We start from the raw sequence: 27,233 nt of genomic DNA, 5'->3' as shown, positions 1-27,233 counted from the left end.
TGTTTGTGTGTTATTAGTTTAAGCAGACTGTGTTTGTCTATTGTTGTGACCTAGATGAAGATCATATCAAATTATGACCAATTTATGCAGAAATCCAGGTATTTCCAAAGGGTTCACATACTTTTTCTTGCGACTGTATACAGATCTCTGGCAACAATTCGGTTTTACAGATTTTTTTGCAGCTGCGCCCACATGCAGGAACATGCTGGAATCGAGGCCTGAATATATCCCTAGAAGGCATGTCTGATTCACCTGTATAAGAAATTATAGGTTAGTGGTTAGTCTAACACAATAAACTCATGCAATATAAATATTAGTAGAAGGGCCTGGTTCGGGCTTGATGAATTACAATGTTTTTTCCCATGGATCAGCAGATTACTGTAGTTTGACTGGTGTAGGTAAAGTCCTTGTGTTTGGTCTGTGGGTACAGTGTGTGGCTGGCACTTTGGGCTCAACAACGCTTCCATGAGCAGAGCTCTCTTATTAAGGCATTCATGCATTGATGCTAACAAGCTCATACAAGTGACTGGACAGGCATTTGTGCAATGGAGGCTCAAAGCTTCTTATTATGGCCTTGTGACACGCAGACCACCCAAAATATATACAAAAATATTTATAACCGCATTATAACTCCCTTATATGACTGGTCAAGGCACTAATCTAACCAACAACTGGGCGGTAAGGTCTTATGACGACGCCCTGTTCCTAATCTATAGACCAGCACAAATGCTTGCAATTCTCTCCGTAAAAAGCATTGTTTGCTGATACTTGTAACCTTCTCCAATATAAATGTTAAGCTTTACGCAGCACTTACATACAGTATATTGAGTAAATACAGAAATAACATAATGTTTTACCTTAGTTTAATTTTGATCATACTAGCTATTAAAAAAGCTAATCAGTATAAAACATAATGATACTCCAATCTGTGGTGGTCTTGGAACTGTAAATTGATCCCTACGGTGATAAAAGATATTCATGTCCATTTTTCATTACATGTGTGGATACATTTGAACGTATACTCTATTTATGTTCAAATTCAACTCTTAACAATGTGTATTAATGAAATATTATCATCGTTTAAAGACAACTTCATCAACTATTTGGCAAAAAAACTTAGAGATATACACACCACAAAAATGAACACGTGATTATTTTCTAGTTGAATAAGATAACATGGTCAGTCTCTTTTGATGAAACAACTGCCATTTTATAAAACAGTAGGCAAAAATGTTCTGCTTGACCATGGCATTTATATAATTTGGCATAAGCGTTACGTGGAAACACTGTATATTAAATACTGTGCCTTCAGAAGTATTCACAACCATTTACTTTTTCCAGATTTTGTTGTATTACAGCCGGAATTTAAAATGTATTCAATTGAGATTGTGTTACTGGCCTACACACAATACCCCATAATGTCAACGTGGAATTATGTTTTCAGAAATGTTTACAAATGAATTCAAAATAAAAAGCTGAAAAGTCTTGAGTCAATAAGTATTCAACCCCTTTGTTATGGCAAGCCTAAATTCAGGAGTATACATTTGCTTAACAAGTCACATAATAAGCTGCATGGACTCAATAATAGTGTTTAACATGATTTTTGAATGATTACCTAATTTCTGTACCCCACACATACAATTATCTGTAAGGTACCTCAGTCGAGCAGTGAATTTTAAACAAAGATGAGAGCGGTTTTCCAATGCCTTGCAAAGAAGGGCACTTATTGGTAGATAGAAAAATTAAAAAGCAGACATTGAATATCCCTTTGAGAATGGTGAAGGTATTAATAACACTTTGGATGGTCTCTCAATACACCCAGTCACTGCAAATATACAGCCATCTTTCCTAACTCAGTTGATGGAGTGGAAGGAAACCGCTCAGGGATTTCACTATGAGGCCAATGGTGACTTTAAAACAGTTACAGAGTTAAATAGATGTGAGAGGAGAAAACGGGAGATGGATCAACAACACTGTAGTTACTCCACAATACAAATCTAAATGACAGTGAAAAGAAAGAAGCTTGTACAGAATACAAATATTCCAAAACATTCATCCTGTTTGCAACAAAACACTAAATTAAAACTGAAAAATAATTATCAAAGAAATTAACTTTATTTCCTGAATTCAAAGCGTTATGTTTGGGGCAAATCCAACACAACACATCACTGAGTACCCCTCTTCATATTTTCAAGCATGGTGGTGGCTGCATCATGTTATGGGTATGCTTGTCATCGGCAAGGACTAGGGAGTTTTTTAGGATAAAAATAAACTGAATAAAGCTAAGCACAGGCAAAATCCTAGAGGAAAACTTGGTTCAGTCTGTATTCCAACAGACACTGGGAGATAAATTCACCTTTCAGCAGGACAATAACCTAAAACACAAGGCCAAATTTACAGTACACTGGAGTTACTTAACAAGACGACATTGAATGTTCCTGAGTGGCCTAGTTACAGTTCTGACTTAAATTGGCTTGAAAACCAATGACAAGACTTGAACATGGCTGTCTAGCAATGATCAACAATCAACTTGACAGAGCTTGACAGATATTTCTGTATTTAATTTTCAATAAATAAGCAAACAATTCTGAAAACATGTAATTATTGGGTATTGTGTGTAGAAAAAAAAATATTTATTCCATTTTGAATTCAGGCTGTAACAAAATGTGGAACAAGTCAAGCGGTATAAATACTTTCTGAAGGCACTGTACAGCGGTATGAAACAGAATGGCCAACATACTTGCATTTCATTTCAATGCTCTAACCACATTCCTTAGTTTGGGTTTGAATTCCACAAAATGGTTCCATACAGAGGCCAATGTTTCCTCTATTTTGTTCAGTGGGCTGTAGACTCCACATGAGACATACAAAGTCCCCCTAGATAGAACATACAGTAGAGGTCACTTTGCTGAGAATAGGGTTGAAAATTCCGGTAACTTTCCCAAAATTCCCTTGTTTTCAAAAACTACTGGTTGGATTTTCCTAAATGCTTCTGAATTTCTTCAACCTTAGCTGAGAAGTTGGGGCACCCATTCAATGCATACTGAGCATCTTTGCATCATCCAGTGTATATACACACTCACAGAGTCTATGTACTGTACTTTCTTAGCTACTGCCATTCCATTAAAGAGATTAATAAAAACCTTTCAATTTCATGAATGATATTCATTATAGCATTTTTCCTATCAGGCTATTACTGTATTAAAAATACGTATATGATTCAGGTTTTTTTCTTTCTCAAATTCAAAATGTTCATTGAGTGATTTGAAGATGTGAATTCTTGTCTATTAAGATTGTCTGTTGGTATGCACAAGTGTCTTTCTTGGCCCATAGGAGTGCTTGCTTTCATGGTGTCTGGGGAGAGACACAGTCCTTTAGCTTTCAAAACGGTTCTTCCAGGATACACCAAGTAGAGAAGTTCAATGGCTGCAAATGCTGCTCATGCCTTTTGCTTTCTCCTCCATGGATGGGGATTGGCAGATAGCATCTGTTAGTAATCCAAACAGATACAGGTATGACAGGTGCCTTGCATGGCCAGGGCCCTGGTGTCCAATGGGAAGAGGGAAGGAATACCCCGAGCCCCAATGGCAGGACGTGAGGCTATACACCCAGCAACATCCCCATGAAGTCAGAGCCATTCTGTATTGTGATGGATGCCCCAGCACCATTGTCCACAAATATGGAGGTGTACTGTCCAATCTGAGGAGATACAATAACATTTTAAATACAGTAATATAATGACTGATTGTTTTGCTATAGTGATATTAAAACCCATTATAGTGTAAAGAAGTAATTGTACTTCATAACACTTCTTAAAGGCTTTTTGGGGGGCAATATCTTACTCTATATTCAGTTTGACCCTATTGGAAAATCTTCATGCCAAGCGTTGTGATGATCAGTTTGATAAATGTAAGCCCACCTGTAGCTCCAGCAACCCTTGCACATACACTGTGAAGATCTTGCTGTTACTTTCCAATCCAACAATCATCTCTAACGACCTGTGATGAAGAGAAAAACAGACAACAAATGTTAATTAATCATAATCTTGTCACCTGATCTTTACGTTTGTTCAAAATAACTTTACTATATCTATACACACCTAACCTGATATTTCATGCAAAATTTGTTTTCGTACACATGAAATAAACATGTCATTGCTTCATTCTGAGTCTTGAATCACCATCATCATTACAGTGAGCCTTTAATGAAGTCTGCAGTGTAGACAGTAATATTGCAGGCGTGGAGTCTTGTCCTACAACTCCTGCTGAGACCACTGGCTCCTGTTTAGTGGAAAATGCTGCATTTTTATGGTGAATCAATCATGTTTGTCTTCACTTAACTACCATCGCAATGAGGCTCATTTTACATTCTCTGCATTTTCATGTGTGGGAGAGCCAGACAGGCTGGAGGCTTTGGGGTGGAAAAGCAACAACAATGAGCCCACTTTTTCGGGGTAAGGTAACCATCATAACAATATTATTTATATATATTTTTGATAATACCAGGTTGTGAAGCAAGGTTGTTGGCCTTTACACATTCTGGAGATATTGGGTGCCGTTCGTTTAAAAAAAAATTGCTTACTTTATATAAACAGAAATGGCAAAAATATGTGAACAACAGTACTCGAAATATTTTGGTATCTACAAACGAGTGTGTAATATTCTGGTATCTACAAACAAGTGTGAAATATTTTGGTATCTACAAACGAGTGTGAAATATTTTGGTCTCTACAACGAGTGTGTATATTTGGTATCTACAAACGAAAGTGTGTAATATTCTGGTATCTACAAACGAGTGTGTAATATACTGGTATCTACAAACAAGTGTGAAATATTTTGGTATTACAAACGAGTGTTAATTTCTGGTTACTACAACGAGTGTGTAATATTCTGTTACTACAAACAAGTGTGAATATTTGTGTCTACAAACAACTGTGTAATAAACTGGTATCTACAAACGAATGTGTAATATTCGGTTCTACAAACAAGTGTGTAATATTCTGGTATCTACAAACGAATGTGTAATATTCTGGTATCTACAAACGAGTGTGTAATATTCTGGTATCTACAAACGACTGTGTAATATTCTGGTATCTACAAACGACTGTGTAATATTGTTGTTGGTTCTCTTCATCCTTCACACATCCCAAAAATAAAATGTCTCTATTCAGGGTTGTGTTCAATAGGCACCAAATGTCCAATAAGAAATGTTCCTTTACATTTTTTCATAGTAAAATGTTTTCCTACGATTTGCTCAAATTAATACGACCCTGGCCTGTGGTGCTGGAAGCAGCATGGTATCCCAGGCGTCAAAGGTGAGTCTATAAAGAATTTAGAGGCGACAGGGACCAGGAGAAGGGGTGAGAGGACATTTCTTTCAAAGACGTGTTCCACTTTAACACAGGAAATGCCTAACTGGTTCCACACAATGTATAATAGACAACATCTTAAACAGCTCGTAAATACTAGCAAAAGTAAAACTGGCATTAAACACTGATTATCAGGCACGGATTCAATGACTGCTGTAAATATAATGCCTTAACAACACATCAGAAAGCCTGACCTGGCAGACAATAAAAAATGGTTATGATATTGTTTTGTTTGTCAGGGATAGTTTTACCTCATTCCATGTAACAGCGTTGCAAAAGACGGAACAAATAAGAACCATATGGTTTTCATGCCAAGGTGAAAACGTGTGGAGTGGACTCATTTGAGTTTGTTTCATAGGGTGACTAGATATTGGAGGCATTTTCAAACTTCATCATGCAGATTTGTTGATAAACGGTAGACGATCAATAGACTGGGACTGAGGGTAGGCCTACTCACGTATATCGATGGCACAGGGATTCGATGCAGATCAGCACTCGTACATTATCCCTGGCTCTCAGCTGACTCTTACTCCTCTTTACCTCGCTGTGGTCTTCAGGGAGGAAACATAGTTACTCTGAGGTTATACATTATCCAGCTCAGAAACACCTCTCTGAAGAAAAGGTCACAGAGTCCTCTGAAGATGTACAATATTTTAGCAAAATCTCTGAATAAATTGTGCCTCAATGCCCCTCATGCATTGTCTTGATATTTGATATCCAACTTCCAAATCAATACATTTCCCAAGATGATTTTCTGATAATTGGGTTTCCCTAAAGTAGAGAAACATTCCTTACCAATATGAACATTAGCAGAGAGCTGGTAGATCCCTGTAACGGGAGCTGTGAATCGTCCTGTGGATTGGTCCATTCCTGTCCCTCTGAGGAAGGCACCTTTAGCAGGAGGCTGGAAGGACAAATACAATGTGACTTGCAGAATGGAGTTGTACAATGACTCACAGATCATTTGGACTCAATTGATATTTAGCTAAAGTGAATCGAGGAGCTACAAAATGTAAATGTATGTCTGCCAAAGGGAACACCCGAGCAAATAATCCAAACTTTTCCAACAGACATTGGAATACTAGCTATTTATTCCATTGCCTGACTAAGTCACTACCCACTTTATATATGTAAATACAGTGTAACACATTCCATTATTACTATTTATGCAATGGGTGGGTCTAATCCTGAATGCTGATTGGTGAAAACCGCATTCCAGCCGGTGTCTATTCCACAAGTTACCACTGGCTAAATATAGGACGTTAAAATGCCTATTTACTCTGTTCCATCTGACTGCGCAATCCACTGTCTCATCAGCCCAGCCAGGCAACTTATAAACTTGATCTGCACTATAAAAGCATCTAGACATTATCTCACATTGCTTTTAGACAAACAGTTTTTTTAGTTTTCAACAGCGGAGATTTGTATAAACCTTGCAACATTTTGCAAGGTTGTTTCAATATTCAAATTCGATCTCCAGCTGTCCCATAGTAATGAATGTCTCGGGAATCAGGATGAGACAGACAGGCAGGCAGCTTTTCTCAGCCAGTCTAAATCATGAATCAGAAGAACGCACGAACAGGAACAGACTAAACAAACGAAACAGTCCCGTGTGGTACATACACTGACACGGAAGACAATCACCCACAAACAAACGGTGTGAACAGCCTACCTTAATATGGTTYTCAATCAGAGKAAACGTCAAACACCTGCCCCTGATTGAGAACCATATAAGGCTAATTAACAATGAACCTAAACAAGAAACAAATAACATAGACTGCCCACCCAGCTCACGTCCTGACCAACTAAACAACGCTAAACAAAGGAAAATAAGGTCAGGAACGTGACAGTACCCCCCCCCCCAAGATGCGGACTCCGGCCGCAAAACTGAACATATAGGGGAGGGTCTGGGTGGGCATCTGTCCACGGTGGCGGCTCTGGGCGTTGTCCCCACCCCACCATAGTCAATCCCCGCTTCCGTAGCTTCCTCCTACTGACCACCCTCCAAATTAACCCACCTGGATTAAGGGCAGCACCGGACTAAGGGGCAACACCGAATGAGGGGCAGCACCGGACTGAGGGGCAGCACGGACTGAGGGCAGCCGAACACAGACCGACTGCGGGGCAGCACCGGACTGAGAGGCAGCACCGGGCGGCGGCGCGACTGGCTGCGGCTCTGGTCTGGTCATGGCTGGATGACGGCTCTGGCTGGTCATGGCTGGATGACGGCTCTGGCTGGTCATGCTGGATGACGGCTGGCTGGCTGTCATGGGGGACGGCTCTGCTGCTCCTGTCTGGCGGACGGCTCTGGCTGCTCCTGTCTGGCGGACGGCTCTGGCTGCTCCTGTCTGGCGGACGGCTTCTGGCTTGCTCGTGCTGCGACGCTCGTGCTGCCTGTCTGGCGACGGCTCTAGGCTGTCCTGTCTGGCGGACGGCTCTGCTGCTCCTGTCTGGCGATGGCTCTGGCTGCTCCTGTCTGGCGGACGCTCTGGCGGCTCGGGACAGACGGGCAGCTCTGACGGCTCGGGACAGACGGGCAGCTCCGACGGCTCGGGACAGACGGGCAGCTCTGACGGCTCGGGACAGACGGGCAGCTCTGACGGCTCGGGACAGACGGGCAGCTCTGACGGCTCGGGACAGACAGGCAGCACTGGCAGACGGGCACACTGTAGGGAGGAGACGGAGAGACAGCCTGGTGCGTGGGGCTGCCACAGGACCCGCCAGGCTGGAGACCTACAGGAGGCTATGTTAAGAGGAGGCACCTGAAGGACCGGACTGTGGGGGAGCACTGGAGCTCTGGTGCGCAGCCTTGGCACACATCCCCAGGCTGGAATACTACTCCAGCCCGGACCCTCCAGAGTGCAGGCACAGGTTGAACCGGGCTGTGGATGAGCACTGAGATCTAGTGCCTACTACGCGACTCTCCCTTGGCTCACTCCACATTTGCCGGTATGAGCGGAGCGTAGGCATAGGATGACCTGCACCCTCCCAGCGCCCGGAGACACAGCACGCAGAGCCGGCACAGGATACCCTGGACCGAAACGCGTACGCGGAGACCAGACGCGCTGAGCAGGCCAATACGCCGGCTGGATGCCCACACTCACATGAAACTTTCGGGGGGCTGCCCTATAGCGCACCGGGCTATGGGCACGCACTGGCGACACCGTGCGCTTAACCGCATAACACGGTGCTGACCAGTAGCGTTGCTTATGATAAGCCGAGGAGTGCGCTCAGGTCTGTTACCTGGCTTAGCACCTACTCCTCTCTAGCCCCCCCAAAACAATTCTGGGGCTGCCTCTCGTACCTGTCGCGCTCGGTGCTGCCTTCTCATATCGCCGCCGCTCAGCTTTCGCTTCCTCCAGCTCAGCTTTGGGGCGGCGATATTCCCCAGCTGTGCCCAGGGTCCTTCTCCGTTCAAAATCTCCTCCAAGTCCAGGAGTCCTGGGATTTCTGCCGCTGCCTTCTCCACGCTGCTTGGTCCTTGTTGGTGGGTGATTCTGTAAACGATTGTTCTCCTCCTCGTCTGAGGAGGAGCATGGATCGGACCAAAACGCAGCTTGTATGGAATACATGATGAATTTATTTAAACAAGACGAACACGAAACACACTTGATAAATTACAAAATAACAAAACGACGTAGACCGACCTGAACATGAGAATTACAGACACGAAAACGCACGAACAGGAACAGACTAAACAAACGAAACAGTCCCGTGTGGTACATACACTGACACGGAAGACAATCACCCCAAACAAACGGTGTGAAAGCCTACCTTAATATGGTCTCAATCGAAGGAACGTCAAACACCTGCCCCTGATTGAGAACCATATAAGGCTAATTAACAATGAACCTAAACAACTAAACAAAATAACATAGACTGCCCACCCAGCTCACGTCCTGACCAACTAAACAACGCTAAACAAAGGAAAATAAGGTCAGGAACGTGACAGCCTCAGAATGTCCCAGGGAATAGTTCTTCCTCTACATCATGCCGTTTCAAACAGTGTCTATTTTTGTCCACTCCGCACCATATTCCAAGTCACAGACAGAGTGCCTTTTGTATGCCACCCAGAAAGTGATGTGGAGCGTTGTAAAAGGAGATCTTTTTTTACTAAGGACTAAGAAGCCAGTCTAAACTCAAAGCAGGGTACTGCTTTGTCAGACTTTAGGGAAGCCTTAAGATTCCTGGCTTCATTCTTATACATCAGGTGGATATAACCAGAATCATTGCTGGTTCAAACTTCAAACCTGCGGTTAAAACAAAGTTAAAAGAAAGAAAATAGAAAGAAAGAAAAGTGATTGTGGAGATTAATAGACAGCTTAATGGTGAGTAAGACAAGAGGATAAAGAAGATGGTTAAGGGGGTGACCAAATACTTCACAAACTCCTACATTCTTTACAAACTTCTCAATTGTTCCTCCAAAACGTACCGTCTGAAAGTTTTGTAGCTCCATCAGTGTCTTCTTGTCGACAACCACAGGTCCTATGAGTTTACAGTGGAAGGCTTCCTCTATCCTCCTGTAAGAGGTCATTCCTTCCAGGGCAATGAGGGCCATGGGTATCTGACTAGGACTGGTACTGGTCTGCTTGTCCACTGCAGCAGCTCTCCTCTCTGTAGCTTCTGGTGAAAACACAGAAGGAATATGGGAATCTCAACTAGAAAGATGACAAGAACATGGACTTGACTTTGAACTATAGGAAAAACTTTCTCTGAGTACTACAGTAGAGCAATAGAGTAGTGAGTTTGCAGTCAGTCAGACCTGATATCTCCCCCGGATGGTCAGTTACTAATGAAATACTTCAGCCTTCACAGAAACAATGATCCATCAGCAGTAGCAGTTGATCAATCACCAATGTTTTGGAATCAACATGTATTTTTATACTCAGCGAAGGACCAGATCAGACTTTATAACATGTTGTGTCTTTATATGACATTTTATGACTTTATATGATATTACCTTTTATCATCTCTTTGAACTCCTGGAGGAGGACCTCCTGGGTGACCTCTGCCCCGGGGAATCCAGGAGGCCCCTGGGGGCCTGGAGGACCAGGAGGACCTGGTGGTCCTGGCTGACAGAGATGAGGAAATAATAACACATCACATAATAATATAGGATCATCATACATATACTCTACACATGATTTGACACAGAAAGCTGTTTCAATATTAAAACGATCCATATTCTACTTATGTATTGTACTAGATGCTTCGTGACCAATGTAATGAACGGACCAGTGCTTGATCAGCTAGCTTATTTGAACCACTACTGAAGACATTGTTATATTTACCAGTGGCCTTTTGCGTTTGCGGCATTTCCCAGGGAAGTTGTCTACGGGTCGTTTCACAAAGTCCATCCATGATCCCAGGGGATCTACTCTCTGGTTGTCAGGAATCTATAAGACACATGAGAGAGAAAACCCATGAAATGTTTTTCATTCAAATAGACGGCATAGCTGTATCTAAACAGAAGATGGCATGGGACACGGTTGGACTCCCGATATTAGACCACTTTTAAGGTCTGATTTTGGAATGAACACAGTTGAATGAATGAATACCATGTTGGCATTTAGGATTATGCTTTGAACACAGGCCTACTATGAATCAATGAGACACCAAGGAGAGCCAGATGTAGTTTAATTAACCTGGCTGATTAATAGTGAGCACTAAACAAGTGCCTAGTAAAATAAAGTGGGAAAAAGGGTGCGGGCAGAATGTACTTAGAATCAAGCTAGCCCCAAACTGTTACACTGTGTTCGTATTCCTCAATAACAAATGCTCTTTGAGGAGAGCAGTGCTAATTGCAAGATTCATCAGATATTTCAGGCTGGAATCATTTCGCCCACTGTCACACAATGCAAAGTATTGTAACTAAGTAACTGAATCCAATGAGTCATATTTTCTGCTTACCGACCATAATTGGAAAATCTTGCCGTAAGATACTATTAAATGGTGCCAGACATCAAGGCAGGTCACACTATGAAGTGAACTCTCTTTCTTTCTCTCTCCCTGTCTCTCCTTGCCGGTCTACTACCATTTCAGAGAGAGAGAATAAGCCTTTTTGTGTCATACCTTTCACTTTGCCAACTATGTTCAGTCACTTTTTCTGTCCAAGACTTTCCCTTTTTGCTTGTTTTTTCTCTCCAGATAATTCACTCAAGTGTCACGTCAATTATTATTTGCCCAATAGGGTCAGAGGAAAATAAACAAGACGTCTCAAGGGATTTTTTTCAACACATGGACATTTCCATGATCATACTGTGCATTCAGGACCATGTAAAACATCTCTATCCATGGGCTATTTTAGTGCCCAATTAGTCTACAACAACATTTATAAACACCCAACAACACTTTCACCTATACCTACAAACATACTTACAGTATATCAGGAGTGTAATGACCGTATTGAATATGATAATAATTATAGTTGCATACCATAAAAGTCAACAGCGGCTGTTGAAATTGACTTGCCAGTAAAGTTCATTGCCTTATGCTAGTGATGATGATTGTAGACCTTTGCTTGATATGCAGGGATTCTGAATGTGTGATGATGTCATCCTTTTGTTGATAAAAAAAACCTCCTGACATATTACCTTGATCCAAATGAAAGGCCTCTGCCACCCAATCATTCTAACCCTAGCTGTGTGAATTCCAGTAACCGCAAATGCCTTGAATCCTCCCCAAGCAAAGCCCTCCTTCCTCCTCCCCAAACGTCAAGTGACTGTGGCAGAGATAGAAGAGGAGATTAGGACGAGCCATGAAGGTGAGCTGTCTGAAATGGAATTTGTTTAGGTTTGGCAGGAGGACACAGATCACTTATCTGCAAAACTAACATGCCGTCTTTTCTTCACACAAATAGAGACTCGCCCTTCGTTATATTCAACAGTAACAAAGTAACCCATTGTTTGTCTTGTCTTCAATATTCTAGAATGAAAAAGGTTTCATATTTGGGGTTTGTGTTTTTTTTTCTCTGTGTCTTCTCCCTTTTCTCTTTCCTTGTGACAGCAGACAAAATAAACAAGTTAAGTAACACAGTGCCTCCTGCATGTTGGATGTTTGTGGGTTTTTGTTGTGCTTTTGAAGCCTGGAGACAGATAAAAGGCAGACAGATTTTGTCAAGCCAAAGATACTGTTACTGCATAATCTGCCAAAAATGTTCCACAACACTGCAACACAGCCAGTTAATTATACTGAATCCTTTTCTTTATTGTACCATTCATGCTGCATATAAATTCTGTCTTAATATCTCTCACTTTCATACAAACCTTACAAGAGCACATGAAAAATCTTTTGAATTTGAGATTTAATTAAATCTTAAACATCTATTCCATAAACTACACTTTTAATGATTAAAAGTTTAATGATGAGTGTGATGATTTAAACACTGACGATCACCACTGAAGAGCCTCTCTGGCGACTCTGTTTGATTGAAGTGATGCACGCTGAACATTGACAACAGAGTAAGGCACAAAACAAGGAGCTTAACGCTATGCTTGACTGTTAACACCTAAGGACTCAAAATAACTGCACCTCTTCTGCACCTCTCCTTTCATATTGATGTCATACGTAGATCATCTTATGTGTTTTTTTTAAGACCAACTCAAGTAAGCCCAAACATGCAACTTATAATTATATACTGTACCAGTCAAAAGTTTGGACACACCTACTCATTCAAGGGTTTTTCCTTAGTTTTACTATTTTCTACATTGTAGAATAATAGTGAAGACATCAAACCTTGAAATAACACATATGGAATCATGTAGTAACCCAAAAAATAGTTAAAAAATCTAAATATATTTTATATTTGAGATTCTTCAAAGTAGCCACCCTTTGCATTGATGTCAGCTTTGCACACTCTTGGCATTCTCTCAACCACCTTCACCTGGAATGCTTTTCCAACAGTCTTGAAGGAGTTCCCATATATGCTGAGCAATTGTTGGCTGCTTTTCCTTCACTCTGCGGTCCAACTCATCCCAAACCATCTCAATTGGGTTGAGGTCAGGTGATTGTGGAGGCCAGGTCATCTGATGCAGCACTCTATTACTCTCCTCTCCTTCTTGGTCAAATAGCCCTTACACAGACAGGAGGTGTGTTTTGGGTCATTGTCCTGTTGAAAAACAAATGATAGTCCCACTGAAGCGCAAACCAGATGGGATGGCGTATCGCTGCAGAATGCTGTGGTAGCCATGCTGGTTAAGTGCGCCTTGAATTCTAAATAAATCAAAGACAGTGTCACCAGCAAAGCACCCCCACACCATCACACCTCCTCCTCCATTCTTCACAGTGGGAACCACACATGCGGAGATCGCCCGTTTGCCTACTTTCCGGCTCACAAAGACACGGTGGTTAGAACCAAAAATCTAACATTTGGACTCATCAGACCAAAGGACAGATTTCCACCGGTCTAATGTCCATTGCTCATGTTTCTTGGCCCAAGCAAGCCTCTCCTTCATATTGGTGTCCTTTATTAGTGGTTTCTTTGCATCAATTTGACCATGAAGGCCTGATTCACGCCGTCTCCTCTGAACAAATTTATGTTGAGATATGTCTGTTACTTAAACTCTGTGAAGCATTTATTTGGGCTGCAATTTCTGAGGCTGGTAACTCTAATGAACCTATCCTCTGCAGCAGAGGTAACTCTGGGTCTTCCTTTCCTGTGGCGGTCCTCATGAAAGCCAGTTTCATTATAGCTCTTGATGGTTTTTGCGACTGCACTTGAAGAAACTTTCAAAGTTCTTGAAGTTTTCCGTATTGACTGACCTTCATGTCTTAAAGTAATGATGGACTGTCGTTTATCTTTGCTTATTTGAGCTGTTCTTGCCATAATATGGACTTGGTCTTTTATCAAATAGGGCTATCAACTGTATACCACCCCTACCTTGTCACAACACAACTGATTGGCTGAAATGCATTAAGAAGGAAAGAAATTCCACAAAGTAACTTTTAACAAGGCACACCTGTTCATTGAAATGTATTCCGGGTGACTACCCCATGAAGCTGGTTGAGAGAATGCCAAGAGCGTGCAAAGCTGTCATCAAGGCAAAGGGTGGCTACTTTGAAGAATCTCAAATATAAAATCAATTTTGATTTGTTTAACACTTTTTTGGTTACTACATGATTCCATATGTGTTATTTTATAATTTTGATATCTTCACTATTATTTTGCAATGTAGAAAATAGTAAAAATAAAGAAAAACCCTGGAACGAGTAGGTATGTCCAAACTTTTGACTGGTAGTGTATCTTAGCTATTCCCTGTGTGATAATAAAAAAGTCAGCATAGCACTGCCAGGAAAGCAGCCCTCTCGTTCTGCTTGTTATCGTATTGTGTTGTTAGCACACGCCATTGTAATTAAGCGATTAAAACCGTGCCCTAAAGGATTTTCTCAATTTTAGGAAGTCGGCCCAGCTGTAACCAAGATAATTATTACTGTTATTCAAACTAAAAAACAAGATTGCGCAAATGACTGTTCCAACTTTTTTTGACACTTTTATTCAGTGTGTAACACAAAATATCATGAGAGTTGCTACAGTAGCGTGGCAATAAAGCAATACCTCATGAGGATTTTAAGATCTGAATTTTATTCTCACTTTCATTGATCGGGCTTCACACTGCTACACACAGGTGGGCATCATATTTTTGCTACCATGACATCCAATAGCTTGACAAGAAATTATGATTCATTGTACCTCAGTGAAACTATCTTGAATATGCCCTAGATGAAGGTCTTTACACAGAGAAATGAAAATCATAGCATGACGAAATAGAAAAACGGTCAGTTATGTTTAATCTAGTTCCTATTGAGGATGGCTCAAAGTAAACTATGTTCTCACTCACATACCTTTATATCAGCACATAAAGCACATGAACAAAGTGAGTAGAGGATAGATACAGGTACTCTGTTCTTCCCTTTGATCCCGGCTGTTGTTTGAGTGCCATCCAATAGCTGTGTCTTTCAACAGCTGTGAGAGCACACCACTCCAGTGGCAATTTGGGAAAATGTGTTAGACATTCTTAAGGTGTTAAACTGAAGGTACTCCTCAGAACATCAAACACTGTTGGGGGTGGGGGCTCTATTCCAACTGAGATTGTGATATCTACTGCTACAGGCCCCAATTCTGATAAGGCAATTCACTTTACTTACAAATATGTAACCACAATGACAGTATGAAAAAACATCACAGTTTTCAGTTTGGACATACATCTACAATACCATGGACATTGCACGTAAGCTTGCAGAATTGTACTACCTGTGTAGTAAAACTGTCGTTACACATGTATTATGGAATTTGCTGTTAGAGAGTTGGGCCAGTAACTGAACGGTCACTGGTTTGAATAACCGAGCCGACAAGGCGAAAAATCTGTCGATGTGCCCTTGAGCAAGGAACTTAATCCTAATTTGCTCCAGGGGCGTCGTACTACTATGGCTGACCCTGTAAAACAACACATTTCACTGTGCTCATCCAGTTGATGTGACAATTAAACATCATCATCATGATAATTCAGGAAACAGTTTGTTTGAGGTGCAATTGATAATTCTTACATATGTGATACAGTTTGTTTGATGAAATGAAGTAGAGTTTATTTGCTCCAATAAAGGGAGGGAAATATTCCCTGGGGAAGGCAACATTCCATCCAAAGCACAGTCTGCATTACAAATGGCAAGTAGTGCACTATGTAGGGAATAGGGTGCCATTTGCGATGCAGCCACAAACACAACTGTTAAGATACTCATCTTGAACAGCACTCCATTGCCGGCTCTTCTGTAGGCATACCGGTATAGCCCATAACTCTTACATTTACATTTACATTTAAGTCATTTAGCAGACGCTCTTATCCAGAGCGACTTACAAATTGGTGCATTCACCTTATGATATCCAGTGGAACAACCACTTTACAATAGTGCATCGAAGGGTGTTGAGGGGGGGGGGGTTAGAAGGATTACTTTATCCTATCCTAGGTATTCCTTAAAGAGGTGGGGTTTCAGGTGTCTCCGGAAGGTGGTGATTGACTCCGCTGACCTGGCGTCGTGAGGGAGTTTGTTCCACCATTGTTACCAACTCTTAGCTTGTTTTCATTTACATGTCATTATCCTTATTAACTAGCCATACCATATTGTTTGACATGCACCAACTAGTATAGTCAAAATACCTGCAACACAAAAATAATATCTTGAAACGTTAACTGCAGGGCTTACCTATGTAAGAATGCTGTTCATTGACTATAGCACAGCATTCAACACCATAGTACCCTCCAAGCTCATCATTAAGCTCGAGGCCCTGGGTCTGAACCCTGCCCTGTGCAACTGGGTCCTGGACTTCCTGACGGGCCAGCTCCCAAGTGGTGAAGGTAGGAAACAACACCTATTTCACTGATCCTCAACACTGGGGCCCCACAAGGGTGCGTGCTCAGCCCCCCTCCTGTACTTCCTGTACACCCATGACTGCGTGGCCACGCACGACTCCAACTCAATCATCAAGTTTGCAGACGGACACAACAGTAGTAGGTCTGATTACCAACAATGACGAGACAGCCTACAGGGAGGAAGTGAGGGCCCTGGGAGTGTGGTGCCAGGAAAATAACCTCTCACCCAATGTAAAAAAAACAACAAAGGAGCTGATTGTGAACTTCAGAGGGAAATGGCAGAGGGAGCACCCCCCATCCACACTGACGGGTCCATACTGGAAAAGGTGAAAAGCTTCAAGTACCTCGGCGTATACATTTCTGACAAACTGAAATGGTCCACCCACACAGACAGTGAGGTGAAGAAGGCGCAACAGCACCTCTTCAACCTCAGGAGGCTGAAGAAATTTGGCTTGGCACATAAAACCCTCACAAACTTTTACAGATGCACAATTGAGAGCATCCTGTCGGGCTGTATCACAGCCTGGTACGGCAACTGCACCGCCCACAACGACAGGGCTCTTCAGAGGGTGGTGTGGCCTGCCCAACGCATCCCCGGGGGCAAACTACCTGCCCTCCAGGACACCTACAGCACCCGATGTCACAGGAAGGCCAAAAAGATCATCAAGGACAACAACCACCCGAGCCACTGCCATCCGCCATCATCCAGAAGGCGAGGTCAGTACAGGTGCATCACAGCTGGGTCTGAGAGAGTGAAAAACAGCTTCTATCACAAGGCCATCAGACTGTAAAAATGGCCATCACTAGCACATTAGAGGCTGCTGCCCTATATACATAGACTTGAAATCATTGGACACTTTAATAATTGGAACACTTGTCACTTTAATAATGTTTACACATTTTGCATTACTCATCTCATATGTATATACTGTATTCTATTCTACTGCATCTTAGTCTATGCAGCTCTGACATTGCTCGTCCAAATATTTATATATTCTTAATTCCAGTCCTTTACTTTAGATTTGTGTATTGTTAGATATTACTTGTTAGATATTACTGCACTGTTGGAGCTAGAAACACAAGCATTTCGCTACACCTGCAAAACACGTGTATGTGACCAATCAAATTTGATTTGATTTACCCACCAAACAGTGAGAGCAGCGTGCACCAGTCACTCTACAAATAAGCATGTAAGATTATTGCTAATGTTGCTAGCATGTTGTGTGAACAGGTAGAGGTACCGATATAGTTTGACGTGGGACAGGATGATGGAGAAGCGTCCCTAATCTCTTGTTTTTAAGTCGTTGTAGCCCCTGTGCAGTCATCCATGCAATGCAGCTAGGGCCTAGCCCATCCAGAGAGGCAGGGATTCTCAGGCTGCAGCTAGAGCTAGGCTAGGGAGAACCTGCGTGCTTCCCCACTGTCATGCATCCACCCCCGTTTCCTCCCAAAGAATATCCCATCCATCCCGGTCCTCCCCTGATGCACCTCACAGACAGAGGATTTACTACCACAACGCTAAATATGGTTACTCTACCAGGGTTTTTCTACAACATAACTAAGTTAACCCTTTGTTACATTTTTTTTTTTTTAATTGACATGCAACTGGCGCAACTGGTACACACTGCACACACCCTGCACTTTAACTTTGTAGATATGTCACACACAAGTTGTTTAGGATATGAGCAAAGTGTAGGCCTATGCATATAAACCACAAGAAACATACACTCCACTTTAAATCTCGAGGGGGCTACCAAATTATGAGAAAAAATAAGAAACCTGGACACTGCTCTTGCTTGTATCACTGCTCTTTTTTAAGCTTTATGTATTGGCCTCAAGGCCTTCGTCAGAGCCTTTGCTATCAAATGATAAAATGATACAACTGTAAAGGATCAAGCAAATTTCAAATCCCACTATGTGTGCGTATGCTGCACGTTTACATATTCCTATAGCGTAGCCTTCGTGTTATCTTTTCCTTGTTTCCACAAAACAACTGCTACAGTGTCAACATGCCATATACTGTATATGTATGCATACATTGAGTGTGCATTCCTTTCCAGTGTAAGAGAGCTACTAAAACAGTCAAATGTATTTATGAAATCTCCTAGGAAATAATAATCGTGCTTTGCTCTCAACATAAAAAGTCTAAAAGCTGAAGAGAGTCTGATTGCTGTCACACCTGCTTTGTGTACAAATGATAGTCTTCACATTGCTCCAGTGGTGGCTCTTTCCCCAGGTATCTGTGGTAGGTAAGAGAAACCATTAAAAATGACTCTGGATCTGTCACGCGGGACTAGGTTGGCGAAAGAACCAGACGCAGAGAGAGAGAGCCGCTTGGGAAAAAATATACCTTATATTTATTCTCCACAAGAACTGAATAAGCCCGAACATCCAGGGCGTAGAGAAACACTTGCCAAACACCCAAAATACACACACGTAACAAAAAACAATCCCGCACAAAACAAGGGCGGGTCTTACTCCTAATTATAGGGAAGCTCATTACGAAACAAAAACAGGTGCAACTAATAAGACAAAACAAACAGACAAACGAAAAAGGGATCGGTGGCGGCTAGTAGGACGGTGACGACGACCGCCGAGCACCGCCCGAACAGGCAGGGGAGTCAACTTCGGCGGAAGTCGTGACAGGATCCACATCCATATCAAGCTGAAAACTGAGATACAAGTATTCCAGACCTGGATTCAAATGTAATTTAATATCATTTCAAATAATGAATATTAATATATTTAATTCATTAAGTGTTTTTCATTTACAGACAGGAATCACAAAGCTCTGAAAATACTTGACCTGTCCTTGATTGAGCTTGCCTATTGCAACAGAACCAATAGTTCCAACTATGCAGATAATGCCCACCGGGCAGTTCAGACAGGCTAAAGCAAACACTAAAAGTATTTGAAAGATTTCAAATAGTATTTGAGCCCAGGTCTGAGTTATGCCCCAGGTAGATAGATACTCATGAGATCTTCTCTTTATGCACTCATTTGTGGTTCCACTCTGCCACATAAATACAGTGCTCATTTATGTTTGGTTTAAGCACTGTCCTTGTGGAAGTACTCTGTTCACTTACTTTATGAGGTACTAAAAACCAGTTGTAAGTAGAAAAGCACAAAATATGAGAAGGGAAAAAAAATAATATATATAGTTCATATGAAAGGCAAATTCAAATGTGAGAAGACATGCAAAATTCTCCCACGCTTCAACACCTATTAAATGTCTATAGGACGGATGTATTGTTACAACAAAGGCTCTAAAAGTAATTCAAGGATTGCCAAGATTTTAACAATCATTTGGACTAGGTGCACAGATCACCATCTGTTTTTGATTAATGCAATGCATTCTACCCCAGACAAATCTTTACATGGGATAGAATATACTTAAAATCTCTGGTAGATTACGGTGAAATCATGTTGCTTTCTTTCAAGAGTCCAATGTGAATCTGATGTAGAGGAACATGACCAGCACATAAAACATAGCAGGCGAGATCAAGGGATTTCTGACAGGAAATCCAAACCAAACAGAACCTCTCTGATATGTAAAAACAGAAATGTTGTATTTCTGGCACCCAAAATGGAGCGCAAGGGGAATATCGTCCTAGCAGTTTATTTTATTTGTAGATTTCAGATGTAATGACAAAAGGCTGTTTATTAGTATTATGGCTGTCTGTCAGGATTTCAATGAGTGCATAAATCAATTGTGTAATGCATTAAGTAAGCAAGGGTCATTAAGATGTGTAATAAAACAAAACATCCCATAAGATAGGCCTCATCCTCACACAGTAAGGGTATCCTTGTTCCCACTCGATTTACAGTTCCAACTCTGTTCCCAATTTTGTGTGTGTGTGTGTGTGTGTGTGTGTGTGTGTGTGTGTGTGTGTGTGTGTGTGTGTGTGTGTGTGTGTGTGTGTGTGTGTGTGTGTGTGTGTGGGTGTGCAGCCTGTGTGTGTGTGTGTGTGAGTGGGCCTAGGGTTTCCTGTGGGATGGGTCCAGTCCCCTGTGTGTTGGGCTATCCAAACGGTCCCACACACTCCTTCATTAAGCATGGTGTTCGGATGAGAGAGGGGAAACTCAAGTCTCCCCCAGGGCACTGCTTAACCATTACTCAACACGCTATGCGTGATGTTTGACTTGACTGCCTCCATTACTGCCATGACTGACTGAGCCCTTTGCTGCTCCACACTGACAGATTTCACTGCACTTTGGAAAGGAGTGAAATAAGTAGCAAATTGATATATTGTTTCCGTAGTTCTGCCCTCACACTGTATTTATTGTGCTAGTCAGTGAAATCATGATAGATTGGATCGTGGATGATGACCCATCTATGCTATGACGAAGGGTAGAAGAAAAACTTGTCTAGTGCTGTGAGCGATTTTAGCAGACATAACATTATTTTGGTGCAAAAAGTTACTGCTTGGTATCATCTCACCAGATTTCACTCAGTGCAACACTCCACACCTCAACTGTGATCAATTTCAAATGGAAAATCTCTGAAGGAATGTAGTCTGCTGCACCCTGCCAACAGCTCTCACTGGGGTTGGGCCAGATGCAAAATGAATGCCATCATAAGAAGACTTTCCACTGCATGAGAGAAAAGAAAAACATGCAAATGTATAAACGGTTTGGCTTGTTTGAAGATACAAGGTGGTGTTCTCCTGCCATCATAATGTAACTCTAATAAGCAGGTTGTTTTCTCCAAGACATTACAGCTACAGATGTGAGGATGAAGTGAAACTTGAACAAACCATAATAACTGCATTCAATTAAATAAAGGATCCAAGCACCGCTTGCAGCTGGCATAGTAGATATTATTCGTTTTTTACTGGACACATTTTCAGTGAACTCCGGATGATATAGCATAACATTTTGCTGATGCATTGTCCATACAAAATGCACAATAAGACGTACTCAAGTTCCGTAGCCTAAAGGAGTGTTATGTAGCCTACACGAGTCTTGTTGCATTGTCCAAGCTTAAACATCTCCACTTTTAATCTTAGATGTAAAGTCTAAACCCCAGGGTCCTCAACTAGAGGTGACAGTATTTGGCCGAGACACTATCTGGCATAACACAGGGTCTTAGGAGTGATTATGTCATTACCCTTAGATTGTGGGAGACAAGATGAGAAAAATGTAAGTGGGGGGGGCACAGGGGGATAATCCTTGTCGAGGTGTCCTCTTTCAGAACCCTTTCTATGGGGCTTTGTGAGGGGCTTACACGGCACGCTGCACCAGTTTTTCGGGGCCGCAACGCCCCTATCGGATGTCCCAGACACAGCGGAGTCAGACTGGCCCTGTGAATGACAGAATCAATGGGCTGGGAACAGCAATGCCAAAGCTCTTTAAATATCTGCCCACCTATCTTTCATAGAAATTACATCATGGCAGTCTGCCTGTGGCCTGTTGCTGGACCATGGGGGAGATGGAAGGGACGGATGGGGGCTTTGGAGACAGAGACACCCTGGGCTCAGTGAGATAGATGGGAGAGAGAACAGAACAGATATATCCCAGTGGGGTGCAGTAGTCCTCAGTTTTCAGCAGCCTGGGGGTTGACACAAGGTCATGCTTCATAGCCTTCTGCTTTTACAGGGCAAACCAAGTCAAATAAACACAGCCAGACCACAATGAGACAGGATAGTACTGAATAATGTGTTCTTCTTCTTCTTCTTGAGAATACAGAAACAAGACCTCACTCTATGGCAAATAAAACAGAGCAGAGGCAAACTGGTAGATCTTGGACAGGGAGGGAGGGCTGGTATTGAGTGGATGGGGCAGCGAGGGTTATTTGAGAATGCCAACACAATGGGTGGGCTAAAAGCAAAACAAATACCTAATTGGAAACCCCTGGAAATATGCAATACCAGCCATAAACCAATAAATAAGAATGTGAAAGGTCAAATGCTGTTTTTGGACATGGAAACAATATTTTTTCAACTTTTTGATCAGTTTATTTCAAAGCTATTTATATATTATACTTTGGTGTAAAACTCTACTTTTCTATCTGTTTGCCAAACCATTAAGCCTTTTAAACTACCGAATTACTGTCCATATTTGATCTTTAAATAAATACTTTGGCTACACATTTAGAGAATGTAGCCTACACTGTCACATTTTCTTATCCCTAATTCATGATGATCCAAACCCTCTTGAGTGCTGATTTGTCAATAAACAGTCCTTAAAACTAATAAGCTGGGGAATTGGTGCTTGCCCCCCGCAGTGAGGACTAATTGATGCATTGATCAGCCTTTAAATGTCCACATACCACACATTCTTCAGGAAGGCATCCATTTAGGGTTTCACACATTTCAGACACTTCACTTTCTCAGGCTTGACCCAGTAGGGCACACCTCTTCTATGCTGGCAATAGCCCACATCACTACACTCATTCTCTCTATGGAACACTCTACAGAACACTCTATAGAACATTTTGTTGCTCTACACTGCACCTTAGAGTCATTCAACACTGGTCACTTTAGTCATGTTTACATAATGTTAATTGATCTGAAAATGTTTCTGGAGTTAGAAACAGATAAGATATTAGCATTCCCGCAACATTATTTTCTTGAAATGTAAATTGATCTCAGAGAAATTAAGATAATTGATTACTCAGTCTATATGTGCATACTGTAATCTCCACATAGCTCATCTCCTATATAACTACTGCTGTAATACCTTTTCCTACTTATACAATATATTGTCAATACTGTCAATACACACCACGTATTTATATTCAGGACTCTGACATTGTTCATTCTGATATTTCATAATTTCTAGTTTTTTCTTCTTTTTGTATTTGTGTATTAGTATTGTACTGTTAGACACTTACTGCACTGCTGGAGCTAGAAACACAAGCATTTCGCTGCACCTGCTTCAACATTTGCTAATCTGTGTATGCAATAAATAAACTTTGATTTGTTTTGACATAGATTATACATTCATAAAGCCTGAATCAAGTCCAATTATACATGAATCAAGTCCAAATAATGCTGTTGGAGCATGTCATCTGTCAGCACCAGCCATTGCAATCCATAATTTAACAAGTTAATTATCACTCCTTAAACTGAGGGTAAGACATTCCAGCTCAGGTATTTGCCTCAGAATAGATTCTAATGTTAATAGAATGCAATCAGAGGATTTAGCAAAGGATTTAGCACTAGGAACAAAAGCATTTCGCTTCAATATCATCTGCTAAATATGTGTATGTGACCAATAACATTTTATTCTATTTGATGTTGTTTCAATTTTGGTAGCACTACTGCAATTGTATTTTCTATTAAATCTGTACTTTGATAATTATCAGATCAGGTAATCAAAATCAAAAGTTACAATCAAATACCACTGATAAAGTGAATAACATATTCCACATACTAATCATAATCATTCTTCTGATGTTCAGCACTTGTATGATCAGAATAAATATACACATTTCAGCCATAAGGTTTGAAATACACCAGCAGGTCTACAGAGCAGAGAGGGCTTGGGACTATAGGGTTCTATCTGCATTTTTATCCAAATGTAGTTATTGACATAGCCTTGTACTATTCAACGTTCTCTACCTATATAGTAATATATATACCCTAATTCATGTTCTTAAGTAAAAAAAAAAAAACTTGATAAAAATTGCTGACACCATTCAAACCAATGAGGGTTCTTATCTTTAATTATCTCAGAATCATATTTTTTTACAGATGGAACCTTATAGTCCTAAGCTTCTTAGAGGTTGGAGGTAGCCACTGGTGAATTGAAGATCACCTTTTAGTTTCAAATCAAGCATTACCTTGGTGCTCTCGCCGACCTCTTCACTGTTGGAGAGAGTAGCGTTGTACGCCTCTGTGTGCTGTGGGGGGGTCTCCTTCGGCCTCTTCCTCTCCTTCTTGGCGTCTACCCCTTCCAGCAGGACACACTGGGTCCAGAACACCGCAGCCAGCACAACCAGTGGCCCACACCACATCTTAAATACAAACTGAATCAACCCAAATATCCCTGGAACCGTGTGAAGAAGCCTCTTTGGACAACTGGCCCAATGGTCTGTCCAAACTGTCCAACGATCGGAAAGAATAAAGCTATTGCCCGATTCCAAAAATGAAAGGACCCTAAACAGGATGATTAGACTGCAAACTGGAGGACTGCAACAACTATGAGGGCTGAAGGACTCCTGGTTTGGCTGCCTACTGCTCTCTTCCCGATGAGCTTTGAGCCTGGCAGCAGAGTGTTGCTGGAGCTAGAGCACAGCTAACTCTAGCCAGAAAGCCAAGCAGCTTACTCAACTATGAAATGTGTCAAGTGAAATGGTCCCGGCGAATGACAAATCGGCGTAGATCTGACAGCAAATAAACCCATTAGTGAGATTTTTCACGCTTTCTGCTCTGTGGGGGGGAGGAGGGGGATGCAGGGGGCAAAGGAGAGAGAGGCAGAGAGGAGGGGTGATTGAAGCTGGGGGAGGGAGGGAACCCTTGGGTAGAAGTGGATGGTAGAGTTCTTTATCACCCTCTTTCTTGCTCTTTCTCTCACACTGAGCAATGGATCTTCCTCATAATATTTCGATAGTTGAGTAAAGTGGAAGTCCCATAATAGCTGGGATTTTCTTCAGAGGATACGGCTTGGCATTCAATCCCTCAGTCCTCCTCACACGTGCTTCCCTCAGGAGTAGACAGAGAATGAAAAAAAGTCCAAGGGGAGTTGGAGATGGTCCAATTTTTTTAGCCTTTGGCCTTCCTTCTTCTTTTCTCCTTAAAGGGTATAAAATTGGTCCCCCGCAGCAGCAGATCCAAAGAGAAAACTTCAAAGTGGTGTGAAAAACACTTTGAGGGTTATTAGCAACACAGTCTCTGCTGTCCAGTACACCCAGCTGTACATAACTCACTACTGCTCATTCATCAACCCAGTCCGTCTGCTCTGGGGTGACAAAAACATGTGCAATTTCACCTCAGAGAGCACTGTGTTTGTGTGTGTGGTAGGTCCCTGTTGCTTGCTTGCCTCGTTACACACTCTCACTCTCTCTCCTTCTCTGTTGCTCTCTGTGACTGAGCTTACAGGAGTGCTCACAGTGGAGTTTTATCGTCACTCTCCCTCCCTCTCTCTCTTCTTCCTTCCCCTAGCTGCCTCTATTTTTCTCATCAGTGAATTGGCAACCCCACTGTTTTGTTCAGTCTCTGTTTTATCTCATAGATGAAATGCTTGACTCCTTTTTGGAAAACTGAGGAGGTTCTTTGGCAGACAAACTACAGTGTGTGTGTAGCTCTGTGTTTGGATCCAAATCATATTTAGGAATTTATATACGTACCTTGTGTAATCTGTTGTTTGACAAATTGCCAAATCTGACTGTCCCATGTTGGTGGGGGGCACATAGGCTACATGTACTTGTTCTCATGTTTTTAATAAGTGTTGAAATAGGATCTGCTTTTACAAGGAGTCGCCTCATACAATAGCCTGTCTGGAATGTTCTGGGATGTATTGTTCCTCACTTACATTTGATTGTTACAAAAACAAATACAGTATATAAAGAGTAAGACATGGTTTATAGTAAATCTCTTGATGCTGAACCCTTTTTCAAACAAATTTATGTGGAGACCAGTTCAAATAAGGAATTATTCTCTTGAGAGCAATGTTAAATGTTTACAAAAGAAATGTTTATTTTTATGCCAAGAGCAGAAATGTTTTAATTTCAAACAAATTCATCTCATGCATGGGATTCACACATACCTACTGTACATGCATTAAAGCTAGAATCCTTAATTGAAACAATAACAAATCGGACACCCTGCCTCAGTTTTGGTAAAAAGCTGATGGATGGGCCTGGAGAAATTTAACCACTCTCAAATTCGTAGACAGGGGTATGGATGCAAGGACTGACCATCCATGATCTCAAAATGATYGTTCTAACCATGTTTTGAGGCTATAGGCCTACAGTGTTTGTTTACATTTACATTGTTTACAAATATTGGAGTAAAATAAGCTTAAATGTTGGGTTCTGTTGTGGTACGGCAATTGAACTAAGCTCATGAGGCATTTATAAGTTACATTCTTCAAGAATCAATGGGTATACAGTGAGCTCCAAACGTATTGGGACAGTGACGCATTTTTTATTGCTTTTGCTCTGTACTCCAGNGTTTGAAGCTGAGGTTGGTGGGTGGGTGGGACACAGGGAGGAAAACCTTAGATAGGAGTGGATGGTAGAGTTCTCTATCCCCCTCTTTCTTGCTCTTTCGCTCACACTAAGCAATGGATCCTCCTCATAGTTTTCCGATAGTTGGGTGCAGTAGAAGTCTCATAAGAGTTTGTATTTTCTTCAGAGAATGCTGCTTGGCATTCAAGCCCTCAGTCCAACTCACACATGTTTCCCACAGGACTCGCCATAGAATAAAAAGGGGAGTTGGAGATGGTCCAATTTTCTTAGCCTTTGGTCCTCCTTTTATTATTTTCTCCTTGAAGGGTATACAATTGGTCCCCCGCAGCAGAAGCTCTGGAAAGAAAACTTCAAAGTGGTGTAAAAG

The 27,233-nt window shown here is 41.7% G+C and overlaps 1 protein-coding gene across 2 annotated transcripts; it reads right to left on the bottom strand.

Annotated features, from left to right (window-relative positions):
* Positions 1-846: 846 nt before the first annotated feature.
* LOC111966734 (adipolin-like) lies at positions 847-25,781 on the bottom strand. 2 transcript variants are annotated; one of them, XM_023991627.2, is made up of 8 exons: positions 24,518-25,781; positions 10,660-10,764; positions 10,329-10,440; positions 9,801-9,988; positions 6,164-6,272; positions 5,826-5,919; positions 3,920-3,998; positions 847-3,699 (listed from the first exon to the last, which is right to left on the bottom strand). In XM_023991627.2, exons 1-8 carry the CDS (start codon positions 24,689-24,691, stop codon positions 3,601-3,603), a joined length of 960 nt encoding a protein of 319 aa, XP_023847395.1. In that variant the 5' UTR covers positions 24,692-25,781; the 3' UTR covers positions 847-3,600. The 2 variants fall into 2 exon arrangements, with proteins under 2 accessions (XP_023847395.1, XP_023847394.1); XM_023991626.2 differs by having other exon boundaries at positions 9,801-9,991; positions 24,518-25,780.
* Between the last annotated feature and the right edge of the window lie 1,452 nt (positions 25,782-27,233).

Source organism: Salvelinus sp. IW2-2015, linkage group LG7, assembly GCF_002910315.2.
Source record: "Salvelinus sp. IW2-2015 linkage group LG7, ASM291031v2, whole genome shotgun sequence".
Lineage (NCBI taxonomy): Eukaryota > Metazoa > Chordata > Actinopteri > Salmoniformes > Salmonidae > Salvelinus > Salvelinus sp. IW2-2015.
This window is presented reverse-complemented; position numbering and strand designations above follow the sequence as displayed.